This window comes from Chroicocephalus ridibundus, chromosome 1, assembly GCF_963924245.1.
Source record: "Chroicocephalus ridibundus chromosome 1, bChrRid1.1, whole genome shotgun sequence".
In the NCBI taxonomy this organism is placed as follows: domain Eukaryota; kingdom Metazoa; phylum Chordata; class Aves; order Charadriiformes; family Laridae; genus Chroicocephalus; species Chroicocephalus ridibundus.
In genome coordinates this window covers 85167140-85186486 of record NC_086284.1, presented here as the reverse complement: position 1 = coordinate 85186486, position 19347 = coordinate 85167140, and the positions used below count along the sequence as shown (strand labels likewise).

The window sequence follows — 19347 nt, the reverse complement described above, 5'->3', positions numbered from 1 at the left end:
GATGCCCTCCCCGGTAGTGGGAGAGGAACAAAGCCTGGCAGTCACAGGCAGCTGTGTGAGGAGAGACAGGGACATGGACACAGACACACACACAGACAGACAAATATAGGCTCTGCCAGGCTACGGTACATGTATCCACAACCTCTCAGCAGAAGCTGGTCTGGGAGTCAAAGTGGAGAGTGGGAGATGTTGCAGGTGCAGTATGTCTCTGTACCACATCTCACCGGGGGAAGGGGGGAAAAATTCGCTCTGCCCCCACGCCGGGGGCAGCACAAGTGAAGCTGAGGTGGGTTTCTTGCCATGCACGGATGCCGTGAGCGGGGAGCAGCATGCACCCTCCCCCAGCCCTGGCTCCGCAAATGCAAATATTCTGCAAATGCTCCTGTCATGCCCTAGCCGCATCTCTGACACAGTCCTTGACGTGCTCCCAGGGGCTGCAACAGCCCCTTTGCTGCAGGACAGATAGATAGCAAAATTTGGTGGGCTAAGCCAGGACAGCAGAAGGTTGCTTTTCACCCTCTTTCTGCTGACAGCAGTGGAAGAGCTGGGCACTGGCACAAATAGCCCTGCTGCTGCAAATGAAGGAAAGAGGGAAGAAATCTTAGTACCACATTTAACTTTATTGAAATTGAACAAATACCTTTTTTTTTTTTTAATAAACCCTTTTACAGCAAGTGTAAAATTTTAATGTTTGATTCATCTTATGTTACAGGTTGTCTTCTTCTGTGTAAGCAAAAATACCATCTTTTTAAATTTTTTTTAATTTTCTACTTTAAAACATGTAGCAAGGATTTGAATAACGCAGATCTGGCACCAAAAGGTAACAGGTTCTGAAAATCACAGTACAGTTTTAAAATTCTTAGGTTAGTTAATGATATTTAAAATGATAGCCACTTTGAGTAAAGATATAAATTAGAGGTCTGTAAACAAGTTGTGTTTACCTATAGAGCTATTGATTGCAGCTACAATGAGAGCAGTAATAGAAACTCAATGCTAAACTGAGCTACACCTTTGAGGAAACAAGTTCTTACTAAGTAGTGTGGTACAGGGTAGCACAATAGGTAAAATACAGTTTGGCACCTCAAGTTGCATGTAAAATCAGCAGAAATAAAATGAAGTAAGTGCACTGTCTTCCAACAAAAATAAACCGGTCAGTTTCACTGGTTTTGGAGTGTCAACTATCAAATAAATCACACGACACACAAGTTCAACCCCAAAATTACAATTCTAGTAAAGCAAGATAATATTAAAATGCACACCCACAAGGATAGTAAAGTATAAATCTTTTTTTTTCTTTTTTTTTTTTTTCCTCTCCCCTGTCAGTAGAAATAATTTACAACCCACAAAAGGACTCCTTGGTGAAACCACTAACTACAGACATGGTTATGGAATGTAGCTCAGTAGACTTGTTTCAAATAGAAAGGCAACATTATCCTGAAAAAGTTTGGTCCTCTTATAACTCACTGTACTGTAGCCATCACAGTCTCTTGGTAGATGTTTTAGGAGAATTGTTTGTTTTCTGATTCTCTTTTGTTTTGAAAGATAATATCTTGGTGATAAGGTCGGGTAAAATTTGGCCCCATTGACAGATGTTTCATCAATGCTGAATCTGGAAGAACAACACTGAGAGTACAAAGGGAGAACCTTTATTGACTGGTCTCACAGCATATTTTTTCATGCAATCACTTTTCTTTCTATACTTCTTTTCTTCTTTGTTCATTTTTTCAGCGTTCCTGTGGGGGGGGAAGAAACTCTTAGTCCAAATGACAGAAAGACATTTCACTGTTTATTTACATGTGGATTACTTTGGCTAAGAAGTCCTGGCAAACAAATGTAGCCTATTTCTTGTGAATGTCCTCATGCCGTATAATTTTGTATGTAATCCAGTAAAAGATGTTGAAAATGAGGAAGGCGAGTGGGAATGCAGCGCGGGATATTGTATCAATCCTTTTTGCACGGTCAACAAACTTCTTTTTGATGGAATCTGAATCCTTTGGTGGTGCCGGAGGTGGGTTGGGTGGAGTAGCCTTGACCGCTGTGCCGTCTTTGACTTGGAGACAGTGACCCATGCCATAGCCGCTGAAATTGAATCGACTGTCACGAGCAACTTCATCTTCCTGGGGGATAAAGAAGACAAATAAGATACATAATCACCTCTTTATCGAGCACACCATATACTTGAGTAGTTGAGGTGCACCCCTCCAAAGCACCTAAGCAAATTAGCTGGTTAAGCTATAATACAAAGTCCAGGTTTCAAAGACAAGCAAGCAGTTAAAACTCACATAAAAATACAAGGACATTAGATGACTGCCAGTGTTTGTGAATCAGAGCTTTAATTTCTCTAGCTATGACTAAATCAGTTGCCTTGTGCAGCAGGCTGCATCCCAGCCCCATAGGGAAAAGACCTGACTCCACAGGTTTCTCATCGCTGTCCTTGGGCTTGCTGTGGGAAGGAAACATGGTCATGTTGGTAGAAGAGAGTCTGCCCCAGACGGGTTGAATTGAATGACCCAGAGATCCAGGGGCCCAAGCTCATGACAATGTGTATCCGTGGTTCAATCTAACTGCAGCGTTGCATCTCCATCTCTGATCTACAAAACAAAGACAAATCACGGTCCCTCCTTGTGCACAGGAACACTCTGACAATCAGTACTTCAAAGTGCACTAGGCACTTGGATTTAGTGTGAACCGGGAGATAGGTGCAATAGTGCCAGTTAATATGGCACCATCTTGCAGAAATCCATTTTCTCTCTTGTCTGAGTGGGTAATATTTGTTTTTGGAGATGTGAGTAACTACCACTGAACTTTGTCACCATGATAACTGTGTGATGAAAGGTTTGTGACTGTGCTGGTAAATTCTCACTGCTGTTTCTCCTGTCTGATAGCACAATAATACACAAGTTAACGGCTACTGGCAGCCCTCCATGAAGGATACAAAACCAACAAACAAGTAGCTCTATTCTTTTTCATTCCAGCAAGGATGAATTGCAGGTCCAGCAGCTTGCCCTAGTTAAAGACCCTCTCTTCGACCGACAAATACTTCATTGTTGACTTAAAATTAGCGCTTCCTGGGCTCACAAGGAGCCCACTCCCTCACAGGTAACATTCCCTCATATCTCTAACTAAACCACGGAGAATCAGAGACTGCAAGAAAAAACTTCACAGCAGCAAGATATTGAATAAGGAATACATTTGCTGAACGTGGGGGTGGGGAGGGAGGATAATTTACACCTATTCAGGACGTAAATCACTGCTCCTTCACAGAAGCACCTCTTTCAGTAATTGCATTTTTCTCTCTCCCCAGCTTCAGCATTGAAATTGAATATATCACCAGACTTGCTTTCCTTACCTTGGAACTGACACAAAAACGTGAATAACCAGTTGTGTGATCCAAGGCTACCAAATGAGAAGTAGTCACTCTGACTGCTTATGACATTGAGTGCTTATGGAAGGAGGATAGGCAGTAAACAGTGCTTTGGAGCTCCTGTCACTTCAGCCTGAGGACTATTCTACAGTGTACCCACGAGCAGGTGGAAAATTGTGGTTTTGCAAGGCTGTTTGAGCACTTATCTGGGGTTTATATCCCTTTCATTTCAAAAGCTCACCATCATTAAGAAAAAGAAGCATGGTCCTCTCCTTCTTTAATTTTATTTATTTACAGTTTTCAGTCCTTCTGTGAAAACTTTGAAATTCTGCTTGTCCTAGCGATTATAAATATGTAAAGTATTTTTACGATGAACCCACTGAGACCTAAGTTCTGGATAGTCTTACAGGCAAGACTTCTCTTGCGTGACTTAATAACACCACAAAGGCCCCCAATAATACAGGCAGCTGCCTTCCTCACAGCACATTCCCTTTTATTGAATTTAAAGGATAAAATGCATGCCCAGGACATGAGAGGTGATTAAAAAGGGTAACAGATTTTCAGCAGCTGTGTTGCCATATGTACTTCATTCATTTTTAAAAAAAAATAATTTCTGTTACTCATGAGGGATCTGTGGGAGGAAAGAAAATATACTGAGCTCAACGCAGGACTTTGAGAGTCCCGACTTCCACCGTGACTTGCTGGGTCACAGCTTTGTCGCGTGGGGATGAGCAATTAGTCTTCAATGTCACAGCCCTGCTTTTGTGCTTACGCTGTTGTAACTCAAGCACAAAGCCATCTGAAATTAGGGACAGGCATGTTTAAATGTCATTCTTTCAGCACCCGGCCTTTAGCTATAAGGAGCCACTCATTTCCCAATGGGATTTAGGGCCCTGCTTTTCCCCCCACAGACAGCTGGCTGTGCCACTTCTTTCTCACAAAACCCAGAGGGAAGTGTACCAAGTCCCCATGCTAGTTTTTTGTATAGGACTGCAGTGGATGCTGATTTACCCTGGATAAAAGAGGTACAGCATTGACCACCTGGAGTATGAGGAGCACGTGCTTGGTTTCCTTCTCTGCCTGAGCAGATTTGAATCTCCTTCTCCGCAATAAATCTCTGGATCAGTTTGTTACCTGTTCTCCCAACATGGAGCTGTTCGCTTGTTGCAAAAAAAGTGTGTGTTTATGTAGCTTTAAAAAAAAAACCAAACCACTTTATTAGAAGAACCCTTTTCAAAGGCTAAATAATTAATTAAGAGAATGGCATCGTGTTTCTACCCTGCCACTTGTTTCTATGTTCGATATTACACTCTTGCAAAAACTTAGCACTGCAGACACTCAAGCTGTAGCTGTTGCAATCATCTAAGTGCCAGGGGAAGCAAGGAAAGCCACAGTACTTACAGCCCCACCTCCAGCCCTGGAGGTGCCGCAGCTCCACAACCACCATGTCATTTTCAGCAGTAAAATCCCCCAGGAGGCAAAGGGGCTTTGCAGTCTGGCACCTGCCTGCCCTCTGAGCGCTGCCAGCATTTGCAGCCTCACAGGCAAGGCCTGACCCCACCAGAGCTTTCCCACCTGATCAGACATCACCTGAAAGACCTCACGGTGGTGAGGTCTCTGCCCTCTTCAATGAAACTGACCTACACTATTGAAAATACTATAGGAGGGTACTTTTCCCATGAGACTGCAGTCGGGCATGTGTCCAGTTGGCCCCCTGAGCCCTTAAACTGGTTCCACCCAAAATGATAGAGCAGGGACAGAAAGACTTCCTCCCCGCTGCTGAAGCTAGCTGGGGGTTGACCCAAGTGCTGGAACTTCATTGTCCACACTGCTTGTGGGTTAGCTTACTCTGTGTGGACCACACCAACAAGCTTCCTCCGAGATGAATCTGCTCCACTGGGGACTAACACTATGTACTGTGGTCATGAGCCATGTGGTGATGGCTGGCATCAGCAACAATAAAAATCCCCAACGTGATTTACTTTAGCAGTACAGATGTAGTTAAAAAAATTGTCTCTAAAACACCATAATCTTATGGCAAAGCTACAATTTGACATTTCAGATGATCTTCTAACAATCTGTTACACAGAGAGGATTTTGGGGAATAGTCATAGAGAAAGAAAATCAAATTTAGATTCTTTAACAAAGAGAACCCTTTTCTTTTCATGTTTCAATATGTGAGATGAAGAACTGACCTCAAGCGCCTTCTCTTGACATAGCGGATATATCTTCTTTTAACTGAGAGGCTTGGTGAATTACTGGGCCTCCTACCTAGGTAACCCTCTGATGTGGTTGTAGAGTCACTCTTCAGTCTCAAGGTCATATTCAGTTCACACCATCTGACATACCCTACCATGGAGACTCATCCAAAGGTAGTCCTCGATCTGTGCTGTTCACCAGCTTAGTCACTGGTAAAATAGTGCAAACGACTTTGCAAACATTTCTATCATTATTTTAATCAGATTACCCATAAAACTCACATTCATTTTAAACTAGCCATGATCTCACTTCCTTAAATCCCAGGCTATTTATGTTTTCACAGATTTTAAAACCAAAATCAAAGAGCAGCTGGAAGCCACTAGACATCAGCTGGAGTGGCACTACCATTGAAGTCATTGACTTTATCCTTCTAAAGGGATGTGAAGTTAGTCTTGACTAACACCTAGTCATAACTCAATCTGTCCTTGATAAAGACATGGGGAAAAGGGTCACAAGCTAGGATGAGAAACAAAAAAGAAATAACAGTAAGGTGAAAGTGTTCTTTTGATGTTTTTTGATGGCTCACACTCCCAAGTATTTAGAAGAATTATCCTTTGAAAACTAATTACATTTCCTGAGATTTGCACAAATGCGTTCTACAGACGCTTTTTCAACAACATAGGTTTATGTGTATTATCTTATGGCGTCATACTGAACATGCTTAGGTGTTGGCTGTAAACAATTTTCATCAAATGAAATACATTTTTTCCTCAATTTTTAATTTCCCTTTATGAATGTCACAATTTTCTGTGATTTACAAAGTAATGAAATTAAATTATCTTGACTTAGCTTTACAGTAGGCAACATGTAAAGCAGGGGGGTTATATTTCTGACATGGTTTTCTTTCTTCATCTTCCATCTTTGTAAAGCTTTTATTTCTACTCCATCAGTTCTAGAATTTAATTCAGACTGCCAATTTCACACCAAAGCAATCAGGAATGGGAAAAACACTTTAGAAAACCTAGACCATTCCATGCACAACGTTCTGTACAATGCATTCTGAAGTGCTTTGTCCTGACCACTTTTAAATGCTTATTGTCAGCATTGACTCAGTTTTAACAATGAGGAAATGAGAGAGAGGCTAGCTTCAAACAGTGTATTTCATTTACTCTCTGATGTGATTTATTCGTTTAATTTTCCTACTCTTTTTCCAACATATGGTGGGCAAACGATTTAAAAGTCTATCTGCTTTAATTAAATTTCAAGGACATAGGAGATTAATTTTAGGTATAGGGTAGAGAACATCAGGGAAATTTTCCTTTTGGCATTCATAAGCACAAAGTTAGAAAACCAGAATAAATTCAGACTTGAATGCAAAATGCAATCAATAGGAATTAGATACCAAAATAGCTTTGGAGACTTCATTCCTAAATCATCTTTATGATTGAGACACCTCCCATCTCTCAGTACTTTGCAAAAGCACACTGTGAATTATGTAAAGACAGTCGTGCTCACATGGTTTCAGTTCTCAGGAGCCACTGAGGATGTGTATGGAGGTGGCTCAGCTGAGAAACATGCTTGGACTTTCAAATCCTCTTTGGTTCCCCACAGAAGGCTCTTACAAAGCTAAACCGTCAGGAGATGAGAGGGAAGGTCCTTTCATATATTAATTGTTTAAAAGGCAGTACTGGAGTAAAAGATCGATTTCATAACTGAGGGATTTGCTGGAGGGGTTCCCCAAGAATCTGTGCAAGAACCCGTAACAAGGAAGAGATTTATAAATGAGCTGGGACGAAGGTTCCCAATGGAAGGCATACAGGTGAAACAGGCTATTCAAAGCAGACAAATCTAAGGTAGGCTTTCCAGAAGGATTTCTAAATGCTGAGTGACTCAGTAACAACGTGGCAGTAAGTGAAATACAGGATTGATAAGTGCAAGGTAAAGAACATTGTAAAAGATAGCCCTAATTACACCTAGGCAGTAATGGACTCAAAATTTGTTCTTTCCCAGGTGGAGTTTGGAGAATTCCCATGTAGATGATTCCCACGTAGATGGTCATAAAATCACTGTGAATGTTAATAAATGGAAAGAAAAGGAGTAGGTTTTTTTTTTTGTTTTGTTTTGTTTTCAAGGAAGGAAATAGGATAAAACACAATGACACTATGAGGGAGAAAGGAAGAACTAAAAGGAAGTTATCTTTCATTTGCTGATGTAAATCATTGTGCAAGAACATTTCAGAGGATGAAAATAGGACAATGGCATAGATTAATAGATTCATGTGCAGCTATTGAAATTGTAACCTAATACATGCAGAAGTGAACCCTTGGTTGATTATTTTCAGAAGATAGAAAAGTCCTTTATCGTTTGTCTTGGAGCTTTTAAATACAATTTGTCTCATATCCATGCCAGACCACTGCTGGAGAAAGGATCCTGGAACAGAGGCCTTTCCCTTGCATCAAATATGGCAAGTCCTATGGGAATTCAGGTCTTCCACTTCTTGATAATATGTTGGCAGCTGGAGATAGTGTTGAAATGTCCTGCGTTTCCGCTAGGTTTTAGTACCTTGAGCGTATTTTTTTTCTCTTCACATAGTTCTGCCCTGAACCTAAATCCTGTTGATGCAGAAAGAGATGACTCTTACATAGCAAACATACACATTCCAGTTCCTTAGACGGGAGGAAAAAGTGAAGTTGGAGCAGCTCTGGTGGCCTTTGGCAATAAAGAGTCACTAACAGACTTGTCTGATTTGTTCCACCCTGAAGATCCCTGGATCTCAGCTCATCTATGCCAGATGCCATTCCCACTCCTCCTTAATCCAGGCTTCAGAGGAGCAGAAGGTGATGTAAAATTGTTGGTTTGGGTGTAAAATTGTCAGTTTCTCACCTCAATCCTGCCCAAAGTATAGCTCAAACACTTACCAGAATTTTGCCTAAGTATTGTTTTTTCTAAATATTCACCAAGGTGTTTCGTCAAAAATATAAGTGGCCTCTGACCGATCCTACTACGTAATGTTGCTCCATCAGGAGCAACCATTCTGTGTGTGATAGTGGCATTCACCCCTTTTCTACCTCTCTTAACACCAATTTTCTTCCTCACTGAAGTTTGGTTTCTCTCTTGTTTGGACACACATGTCTTACAAAATCTAAGTGAAGCAGACCTTGGATTATAAATAGCAGCGACATTTTAATTAATGGAAGAGAAATTGGTCATTGTTGTCTTCAGTAAGGGTTTCCAGTGGACAAATATAGGTTTGTTTTAGAAAGCTATGTTTAATTATACCTCCTATCTCCAATAAACAGCAGAGGAATCTCTGAAGCATGAGTGATTTACTTACTCACTCTGTAAGAACAGCAAGTGAACTGTTGCTAATACAATAATGAAATGGTAGTTAATGTGGCTTTGCCCTCTTCGAGTAGGAATTGAACATTATCCAACTGAAAGAGTAACATAATTTAAACATGTTGTGGAGCAAAAATATTTTCCTGGCTTGAAATGTCTTTAAGTGGAATCTAAATTTTTCAAGGATTACTTTAATAATAAAGATTATACAGTCAGGATGGGTGATCGGTTTGCTACCAAAAGAAAAAGATTTTCCTTTTTCTTTAGTAAAACAAGGCTTTCTTCTTTCCATTCTGCAAACTCAATTAATGTAAATTTCTTATTCAACTTCATGTTTTATATATAATATAATTAATATTTTAATTTTATGGAAGGAGGGATAACCAGATGAACTGCTGTTTTGCACAGCATCATAAATGTTACGATAGAGTTATAGCTCCTAAATAACAGCAGATCTGTTCCTGACACAGTATCTTGGTTGCCCTTTGTTTTAAATGAAGGTAATGCCTTAAAATATCCAGACCCGGTGATCTGTGAGTGGCCTATAGACATCATCTGCCTGGATATTAAATCCTCTCAGGACAGTGAAGTCTGGAGACTTGACTGCTCTTGGATAACTCTTCTGCCAGTCTCTCTCTGATGAAAGAAGAGGTTGGCCAGTTTATCAGTGGGAGTAGCACATTAGTCTGTTTTACATCAGACAAATACAAGTTAAAGACCTAGATTCGAAGGATAATCTGCTCTGACCAGAAATCTGTCGGATACAGGGCAACTAATTTCTGCTCTTGCTGTCTGCATGCAAGGCTGAGCAAACTGCAAAGCTAGTGTTTGAATATGTGACTATTTGAGCTAGAACGTGGAATAATGTTTAATGGGCACATCAAAGCAAAAATAACGTAAAGCAAGGCTATATTTGCTGAAATTTTAGAACCTCAAAAGCCTAAAACGCCAAGGAAAACATTCCTAAAAGTCACCTTTCTCTCTTTCTCTTGCTCTCTGCAAAACATCTCTCCCAGGAGAGATGAGGTGGGGCACAAGCAGAATCTCTCACCTGCCTCCTGTTGGCAGCGTTCAAGCTCCAGCTTTAGAATTCAACGTTCTCCTGCCCTGAAACCTGCTGCAGGACCAACACTGCCCGGCAAGTCCCATCCTGGGACGAGGGCACATGCTGCCCCAGCTTGGGGAACCTGCCACGGCAGCACATGGGGCAGTTGAGCTCACAGCCCCCAGTCACGGATGGGGACCTCTGAGCACACACATCCCCACCCCCGATGCCCCCCGGATTTTTCTTATCAGGTTCTCTGGTGCTTTTCTCCAAGCAGATTTAAATATTTGGGGGAAGAACATTTTTATTGTACCTTTGGGAAACATCTCACTGGTCTCTGCCTCATCTGTAATCATCTTAGATCACTTTATTAGAGCAACCCTGTGCCCTGGCTGTGGCATCTCAGAGTACCTCATTTATTAAACCATAAAAAATTTTAAAAAAAAGAAAAAAGAATAAGTGTATATGTGCATACAGGGCCCACAAATGTCACTCATGATTTGATTCGTGCAGATTACCCTCTAGAACAGTGTATTGCTGGGCTTTTTTTCCGGCTCGTGTTTTGATTCCCTCAGGTCCCCCAGTTTTTGGGGACAATCCACAGCCTAGCCCATGGCAGGCCAGGGACAGTGGACACCATCCTCCCTACCTGGGCCAGGGCTGGGGACAAAGCGCTGGGACCTGTGGCATCCCTGCCCCTTGCTGGGCAGTGGCTGTCTCCCACTTGGTGCATGGAGAAGGAAGACGAAGGGGAAGGGGAAGACGAAGGAGAAGAGGAAGGAACAGGCTTTTTTCCTCTCTGTTGATGGATTCTCTCCTTCAAGCCATTTGCTACAACAAACACCCAGAACAAACCCCAACAAACACAGAAGGAGATTACCAGAGCTCTCTCATTCAGACTTCATGAATTTAATTTATGCAAATACTGCACAAAACGAATTAAATATTGCAAATTATATTAATAATTTAAATTCTGTAGCTAAAAATACTCAAGAATATCTGAATAATCTTAAAGTGTTCACATGCAAATTTTATAAGTTTTGCGTGTTTTTTTTTTTTTCTTGAGAAGACAAGCCAACTGATAAATAAATGCCCTCCTTTTCCAGTTATCAGTTCTTAATACCAGACTTCCAATAAATAATGTTTTGGGATGGGTTTTCTTTTCTTATCTTCTATTACACAAATTATCCTTCCTGGCTTTGCATATCATTTCGTTCTTGTTGTTAGCCAAGATCTCAATCTGGATTTCTCTAGCTGTTTTTACACAGCTCTGAAGTGTGATTGGGTTAAACAAAGTATTTGCCAGCTATCTGCACTTCAAACTTGTTTCTAAAATTAAATTGTTGCATCTTAGAAACATCTTGGCTGTTTGACTGTATTAGAAATTTACTACACAAATAGACTTCTGTATTGTCATTTTGATTTGCTTCTATAAGGGTTGCTCTATAAAGCTCCGATATTATTTATTCACAGGAAAATAAACATTCATCATGAGGCAAAAATCAATGGCACTCAATGCCATAGCAACTTGATACTGTAATCTTTACACAGAATTGTTGGGGTTTTTTTTTTTCTCATCTGGTAAGTAATAAATCCACAAATCCTACAAGGTCATTGTAAGCATGCATACAACAGAAATGAAATAAGATTTTGTTTAAATGGGTTTGATAGTTTTTCTTTTACTGTATTACTTGCACACACATACTTATACACACTGACACAGTCTGTAGGCACCCACACATGTAGATATGTGTACATACATATACACGTGGGCATCTACTGAATTTAGTAATCTAATGCCTTTTGTATTCCCTAAAGGCATTTGTTAGTGGGAAGCCCACCTAGTGAAAATTTTTGTATTCCAGTTTAGGATTAGGAGACCTCTCCAGAGCATTTAGCAAACTGTAAACTCCATTTTTAATAACTTCTCAAAATGCTAACTTTTTTGCTAGTTTTTCCCCTTCAGATGGGAATGCAGTTCTGCGGAGCAGGGATACAGAACACATGGGCAAGGGTCATTAAACCTTCCCAATCCTCTCTGCCCATGAACAGGCTCTGTGGTGGGGTGCTGGCACCTCTCCAGGAAGACCATCTGCCCAGGCCAGTATCTAAGCAACAGATCGCCTGGTGGTGGACTTTTATTACTTGGCAAAACTGATTAAAGGATAACCTGAAACCATGGATTTAACAGTATATGTGAAAAGTCAGTCCTGAGAGGTACAGGCGGATGAAACACAGAAGCGTGGCTATAGCAGTGGAAGAGGTATTCTTGAGAGAGAATTTCAGATGGTCATTGGAACTCCGGTCTTGCTCAAGAATATCAAGGAAAATGGGAGAAGAAATGTCCAATTAATTTATCTAGAGGAGAGAGTATAAGAATAACACCAAAATAAAGAGTCACTATGCCAGCAGACTTCCTGAAATGTGCATGTTGTATGTTTCATCTTTTGTGTGCCATGGAGCAATTCTAAATCAGTGTTGGTAGTGCTGGAGCTCTGGAGAAGCCTGGCCTTTGGTATACTGAAGAGGTCAGGACTCACTTTGAGGGCCTACAACTGCCGGACCTTGAGGTACTACTTCTGTGAGGGAATAACACCTGGGGAAGGATCGTATTCAGAAAATATGCCTATTGTCAGAGAATGAAGCAGCGCAAGAGACCTCCCGAGACAAAGGGAGACCTGGCAGCACAGTTTTCTACTTCATTGGACCCCCAACAGCCTCAGGAGTACGAGGCAGGCGTGCTCTACCAGGATGAAAGAACACAATGGATTTGGGGGCAGCCTAAATAGGATAGCACAATAGGATATCACACACTCTGTGCATTTACAATGAGTGGGCATTAACCTCATTTTTTTGTACTCTGAGGTGGAAACATGAATGGGGTCTTAAAATCACTCATGTGAAAGACAAGAAAATTGATTAAGGAAATGGTATTCAATAGTCACTCTTGGCCCTTTTGCTTCCCGTTCCCCTTCCTTCTGCACCTGTCTCTTTTCTTCTTGACCCCTTTCCTACATTTTTATACCTCACATTTTTCCTCACTAATTCCCAGTTCTGCACCTTGCCAAGACCCGCTCCGAACTAAGAGGTGTTATTCTACATTTTAAGAATAACCAGGAACTGGTTGATTTTTTTAAAAATTAAAACCTTCCACTTTTGGATATCCACAGAGCTCCTAATTGCTCGAAGGGTTTCCAGTACCACAAAACCTTTTGAAATGTATCGCTTCTCATTTGTACTACTGTTCATGACACACAGCATTCCCCATTGCTGGCATGGGAAGCAAGATGGCCAAGTGTGTTGTCCCACAAGGAGTCTGTGCCTTTGCTCTGACCCAGAGCATGCAACACGAACCATTTGGAGGCTTTGGAAAATGAACACAAAGAGTGCTGCAAAACCAGCAAGTGGCATTTTACTTTAATTCTAACTTTAAAGCTTGGCAAAAAAAAAAAAAGAAAAAAAAAGAGTTGTTGTTTGTGCATAGTATACATGTTCTAGTCTACTGAAAACTGAGTAACATGGTAGTATATGCAAATAGTAATAGATTAAAGATTTGGCATGCTCTAGAATACTCCAATGACATGTGCAATCACAGCAGTACCATCTGCTTTTCCTTACACGTGCTAAATTTATAACACTGTGCTAGTTTCTATATTAGTTTACACACTACCTTGAGGAAACTATACTTAAAAGATAAGCAATATTTGGGCTTTGTGACTTATCTTTAGCAAACAGTTAGTAAATGTTTCTCCAATTACTCTCAGCTCTGTTCTTAGAGAAAGGAGTTTAGAAATCAATAACATTGATTATGTACTCTTTTTATCCCTGAAGGAATAGCAGTGACTTGCAATTCAAATGTTATTTCCCTAAGTTTTTTGCTCATTGAGATCTGGCTAGAATTTTGACAGATAGAAAGGTGATCAGACTTTCATAGAATCATAGAATAGCTTGGGTTGGAAGGGACCCTTACATCTAGTCCAACCCCGCTGCAATGAGCAAGGACATCTTCGACTAGATCAGGTTGTTCAGAGCTTGAATGTTTCCAGGGATGGGGCATCTACCACATCCCTGAGCAACCTGTGCCAGTGTTTCACCACCCTCAGCATAAAAAATTTCTTCCTTATATCTAATTGAAATCTACCATCCTGTAGTTTAAAACCACTACTCATCCTATCACAACAGGCCCTACTAAAAAGTGTCCCCATCTTTCTTATAAGCCCCCTTCTTCTCTTCTCCAGGCTGAACAACCCCGACACCCACAGCCTGTCCTCACAGAAGAGGTGTTCAAAACCTCTCATGTTCACCTGGTTCCAACCCTCTCCTGTTCACCTGGAGCTTGGACACCAGTACAACCTCAGTATTGTATTGTACAGCTTAATGAAAATTAACCCCTTCTGTATGGAGTGGAAATTTTACCATATTGCTAACCGTATCTTCTCTTCAGGTGGTATTCAATTTGACACTACAGGAAATACCACCTTACTGATCAAGGCCATAAATGAATCAACAAAACACATGGATATATTCTCCCTGTAATTTGGAAAGAAAAAAAAAGTAATGGAAGAAGACTCATGGAAAAAATTGACAACGCCCTGCCCATCGCGCTTGGTCACTGACACTCTGAAGCCAGGCAATGAAAGGTTCCTTTCAATGGTCGTCTGGGGTTTCTATGGGTCTCGTGCTATGTCGACTTCATGGCTGGGTGGTTTACTGGTGATCCTGGAGCTCATTTGCAGTGTATCTGCATGACGCTGCACCGAACGATTTCTCCACACAGGATGAAAGGCTGAATTATCCCTTCTTTGGGTCTGAGGGGAGCAGGTATTTCAAAGCGCAAGACCATTGAACCATCATCTGAGGGGACAGCTGTCTAGAGGATATTTTAAACATGTTTGACATGTTTAAATAGATGCTTTCAGCTTGCCAGTCTTGGAACGGTTCCTAAAATAAACGTCAATGTAAAGAATAAGGCAATTTGTTTTGGATGATTAAGAGAATCTGGCTCATATATACAAGGTGTGACAATTCCAATCACATCTTCTTTTCAATTTACAGGAAAGAAATAAACTAGGCTTCATTATTGTTCATACTGCTGGTGCTATATATTTGACATGATAATCTACAGTATTAGTCAGTAAATTGACTCACTGGACTGCCCTTGATCATATGCTCCATTTTCCGCTCAGCAGGGCCCTCTCTAACAGCTATATATAACCAGGGAGGAAAAAAAAAAAGGAGAAAAAAAAAAAAGACAGTTCTCTCTTAGCTCATTATAAGATGATGTTGCATTCAGTTTTCCTGTTGCTTCAAAGGTTATAAATGATGTGATCTTTTCGCCATCACAGAGAATATATGGCTGCTGTTTGTCTGAATTGTCAGCTCCTCACACAGAAATCCAATACTCCCCACTTGTCACATATTCATTTCAGATGTGTGTTCTCTTGCAGGGCCCAAAATGAACTAGTCACTGTATTCCTGCCTGCCAGTTTTCAAGCCTTGCCTTGTGTGGTTCTTCCTTGTAAAACCACCGCTGTCACGTTAGCAACCCACAAGAGTACTTGCAGTAAACGTAAAAGCTCCTGACCGTAATTAAAATTCTGCATGCTTTTCTATTAAATAAATAAAATCATCGTGCATCTTAATCTGTAGCTCTGCTCTTTTGCGACTGTTTCTTAAATGTCTGATTGCTGAGCTAATTGCTCAGGCAGGTTGTTTTTAGACTGCATCATGCACTTACGGCTTTTATATCACTGTCAAAATAAGTATTGAATTAATCCTGGCTCTTCATCTATGTGTTGAAAAATTGTTTCTTCAGTCCAGACAGAAGTTAAAATTAGGAGCAACCTCTAAAAGGGGCTAGAGGGTGAAGGGCAGTTCTCAGTGCTAAGAAAGGATGAGAGCACAGGCTCAGAAAGCAGACAGCTCCGCTGGAGATTGGCATGAGTTACAAAATACAAACTTGCGTAGCTGTATTTCAGCAGCCTATCTGCAGCTGTACCCTGTGCTGTTGCAGAAAGAAGGGGGACCAAAGAGCCTTAGGATAGAAAGAGCCTATTGCTATTCCTGTTCAGAATGGTAAATAATTGTTCAGAGACTTTTTTACTGACCTTTGTTCCAGGAGTACTTGCAAGTCAAGAAGAATTACAGGGTGTAAATCAGAAATACTCAATTGCAGGTCAGCACATCCACAAAGAGATATAATTCAGCTCACGGTCTCCCTGAGGAGCAATCCCTCACAAATCTCTCTTAAACTCACTCCTGATATATTGGGCACATTACAGAAGAAACTGTTTAAGAGTACTGATTAATATTTTCAGTAACTGTAAATCTCCCAGCATACTGCCTGGTGCCAGCTCTGCCAGCTGGCTCTCAAGGGCTCTTCTGGTCCTGTTCCCTGTCATTCTATGATGCTGTGTTTATAGTTTGAAGAACAGAATAGCAATCAATAACGACCCAGGCCAAACAGCTTTCTCTATGTTGTAACACTTTAAACATGCAAAGAGGCTAAACTCTAAGCCTCTTTGCTTTGAGGCTTTGAAAACTGCTGGCAGAAAAGATCCCCAGATTCATATGTATTTGGTACCAATTCCTAATCTTCACTTCGTTATGGAAGGCAGAGGGATGGACTTGTGGGAAAAGAAAGGTCAAAATTCACCTCCCACTATGGCACGCTGATCACTCCTTGGGCACCCCTGTACCCCCAGGATACAGTGCTTTGATACAGACGCCTGCCTTGGGCTAAGGCAGCCCACAGCTCACGCAACAGATAATGTGTGGTACGCCCCCAAATACCTTTCTATCTCCCTTCTGATGAATAAGGAGAATCAGGTTCTCCAGAGCAACTAGGTTCTCTTTTCATAGCTGAAGGAGGTAAATATTTGACAGACTGACGAGGGTCATATCAGGCAGCAAGGAATGAATAGCAGTGACAGAAAAAATGTGAGTCTCGGAGAACACTGTCTGGGATGCCACATGCAATAAAGCCATCTATTAGTCTCACGTGGGGGTTGAAAAATATTCAGGAAATAACAGCTATTAGGTTCAAACACAGCATCTGATGAAAAAAAATCCATTGTCATGATATAAGACTGTTATTCAACCCCAGCTACGCAAATACCCACAAGATAACTCACCAAAGAAAGGGAAAATCAGTAACGGAACAAAGAAGGGTGACAAAATCATCAGTCTTCACATGTCAAAAAGCAAAATTCAAATAGATTATTTTTACAACAAAATAACACAAGATAAGCCACAAGGGAAAGTAAACAAAGATCAAAGAGCAAATAAGAGACAGACAACACAAACAGGCATCCCCGGCATCTAGAAGTAATAGCAGAACAGGAGCATACAGCACCAGAGCATCTTAAAAGAGCTGTCGTGTATTTGGGGAAAAACGTCTTTTGTGCAAACTTGAAAAAAAAGACTATTTACAGCTAGGGAGCAAGACATTTTATGTGCCTGCAAAAAGCTACCCTCTTTGGATTTGTTATTACTCTTTCCTCACACGCTTGTTTGGTCCCTATGAAAAAGCGCAGTTTGTATCTCCACTGTATGAGCATTCAGCACACATAACAATAAGGGCAGAATAATAAAAGACCAACCCATTAGCAAAAAATACAGAACTGACTCCACTGAAGTTCATGACAGACAAATCTGGGACATCTCCAAAATAAGGAACAAAATGGCAGAGCTCAACGACATTTAAAAAAAGAACTGCGACAGCTAGCTAATCAATTGCTTTTATGCAAGATCTGAAGTTGACGTGAAAGGTGAAGATTTGGAACAGCAGCACTGACTTAGTGCTTCATGATACCTTTTTTTTTTTTTTTAGTTATGGGAGCAAATACTCTTACTTTCCTCCATTGTTTTTAATTCTTTGCTTGCATAGACTAAAGACCCCCAGACACAACCTGAGAAATCTGAAATGGCGGGATGAAGTTGGCTTATGCAAAGTCCTCAAATATGCTAAATTTGTTCCTGCTCTTGTTCATGCAAATGTAAGAGAAATACCTCAGAAAGAAACCTAGTGTAACTAGCTCTCCTCTTCCTCTTTCAACCCTGCCCTCCTTCCAGCCACAGTCACTGAACTCAGTATTACGTTGTTCATGACAAATACCGACTGAACTGTGTGAATATGCATTACAATTTGCAAAACCATCAGTCATCCTGTTTGCTTTCATCTGATACATAGCTTTGGTTATTTCTGTTTCTTGATTAACCTTGTACAAGTTCTTCCTCCACTTCCAGCACCCTTCTCACTTGTGACGTGCGCTCCTGGCAGCACCAGTGGCCATATGTACTCCTAGTCCCACAAATGCTGAGGAGCTAATATGAAGAACACATAGCAAGTTTAAGAAAAATGTTTTAATAATTCATAAATCATCACATTGAACTGACTGCTCTATCCATAAATAGTAAAGGCTGCTCACCACAAAAATACCACCTCTGGCTTAGAAAGTCCTTAAGCTGCAAAGTCCTGGAGCCGGAGGGTGCATCAAGGACATATCGCTGTCACAGAGAGTGTCCTGCACCAGACAGAGCCCTGGCCTAACACGGGACAGCCGCCTTTGTCATCTCCAGATGGAGCTCTCCACAGCAAAGAGATGCAGCTGGTTCCTGAATAGCTCCCCCATGAATTTCAAAGCTACACTGGCTGTTTAACTTCTAAGTTTGGATAATGACCAGAAGAAATGTTCCTACCAAGTGTCTTTGCCTTCTGACTGTAATGCAGCATGGTTAGCTTAAACAAGTGACAAGTTAATTTTGCCTAAGAAAGATGTAAATCTGAAAACAAGAATCTATTATTATAGAATTATTATATTATATTACACCTTTCTGTAGAATTATTATATTATATTATACCTTTCTGTAGGCATTACTAAAATAATTGTTCACAAGCATATTTTTATATAATACAGATCTTTTATTTCCACCCTCTTCTCTTTCAGAAAACTGATAGGAATCCAGTTTTATGGGGTCTGTGATAAGAAATTTGGCTATAGCTAGGTAGAGAGGTTAAGCTGAAAAAAAAATGCTACAGGAAGAACACATTGACTAGGTTGAAAAGCCAAAATCCAGATTTGCAAACCGGATAGGAAGAGCAACTAAGCTTGTACTTGGTAGGGAAAGGGTTGAAAAGTAATTTAAAAAAGCTACATAGAGCAATAATTTTGAAAGTATCAAACAAATCAAGAAACAACTAATCCTCTTTAGATTTGCTGGGAAATCATTACTAGAAATATTGATGAGGCTACCTGGAGTGAGAAGCACGGTACCCAAATGTGAGAGGCTCAGAGAGAGAACTAAAATTAACACATTCAGAAAAGCTGAAGCCCAGGCATGGCAGGACATGCCCGCATATGAGAGCCTTGGGGAAACTGGCAATTACTAGGTAGACAGG

At 40.8% G+C, this 19347-nt stretch overlaps 1 protein-coding gene across 7 annotated transcripts in view; it reads right to left on the bottom strand.

Annotated features, from left to right (window-relative positions):
- Positions 1–668: 668 nt before the first annotated feature.
- Positions 669–19347, bottom strand: part of GLRA2 (glycine receptor alpha 2) — a 129531-nt gene continuing 110852 nt past the window's right edge. For 5 of the 7 annotated variants that reach the window (XM_063342081.1, XM_063342090.1, XM_063342098.1 and 2 more), the window contains one exon: positions 671–2117. In XM_063342081.1, coding sequence (XP_063198151.1) covers positions 1839–2117 — 279 coding nt within the window. In that variant the 3' untranslated portion in view covers positions 671–1838. Of the gene's footprint in view, positions 2118–19347 lie in introns of all 7 variants that reach the window. The other 2 variants (XM_063342118.1, XM_063342129.1) reach the window with 2 other exon arrangements.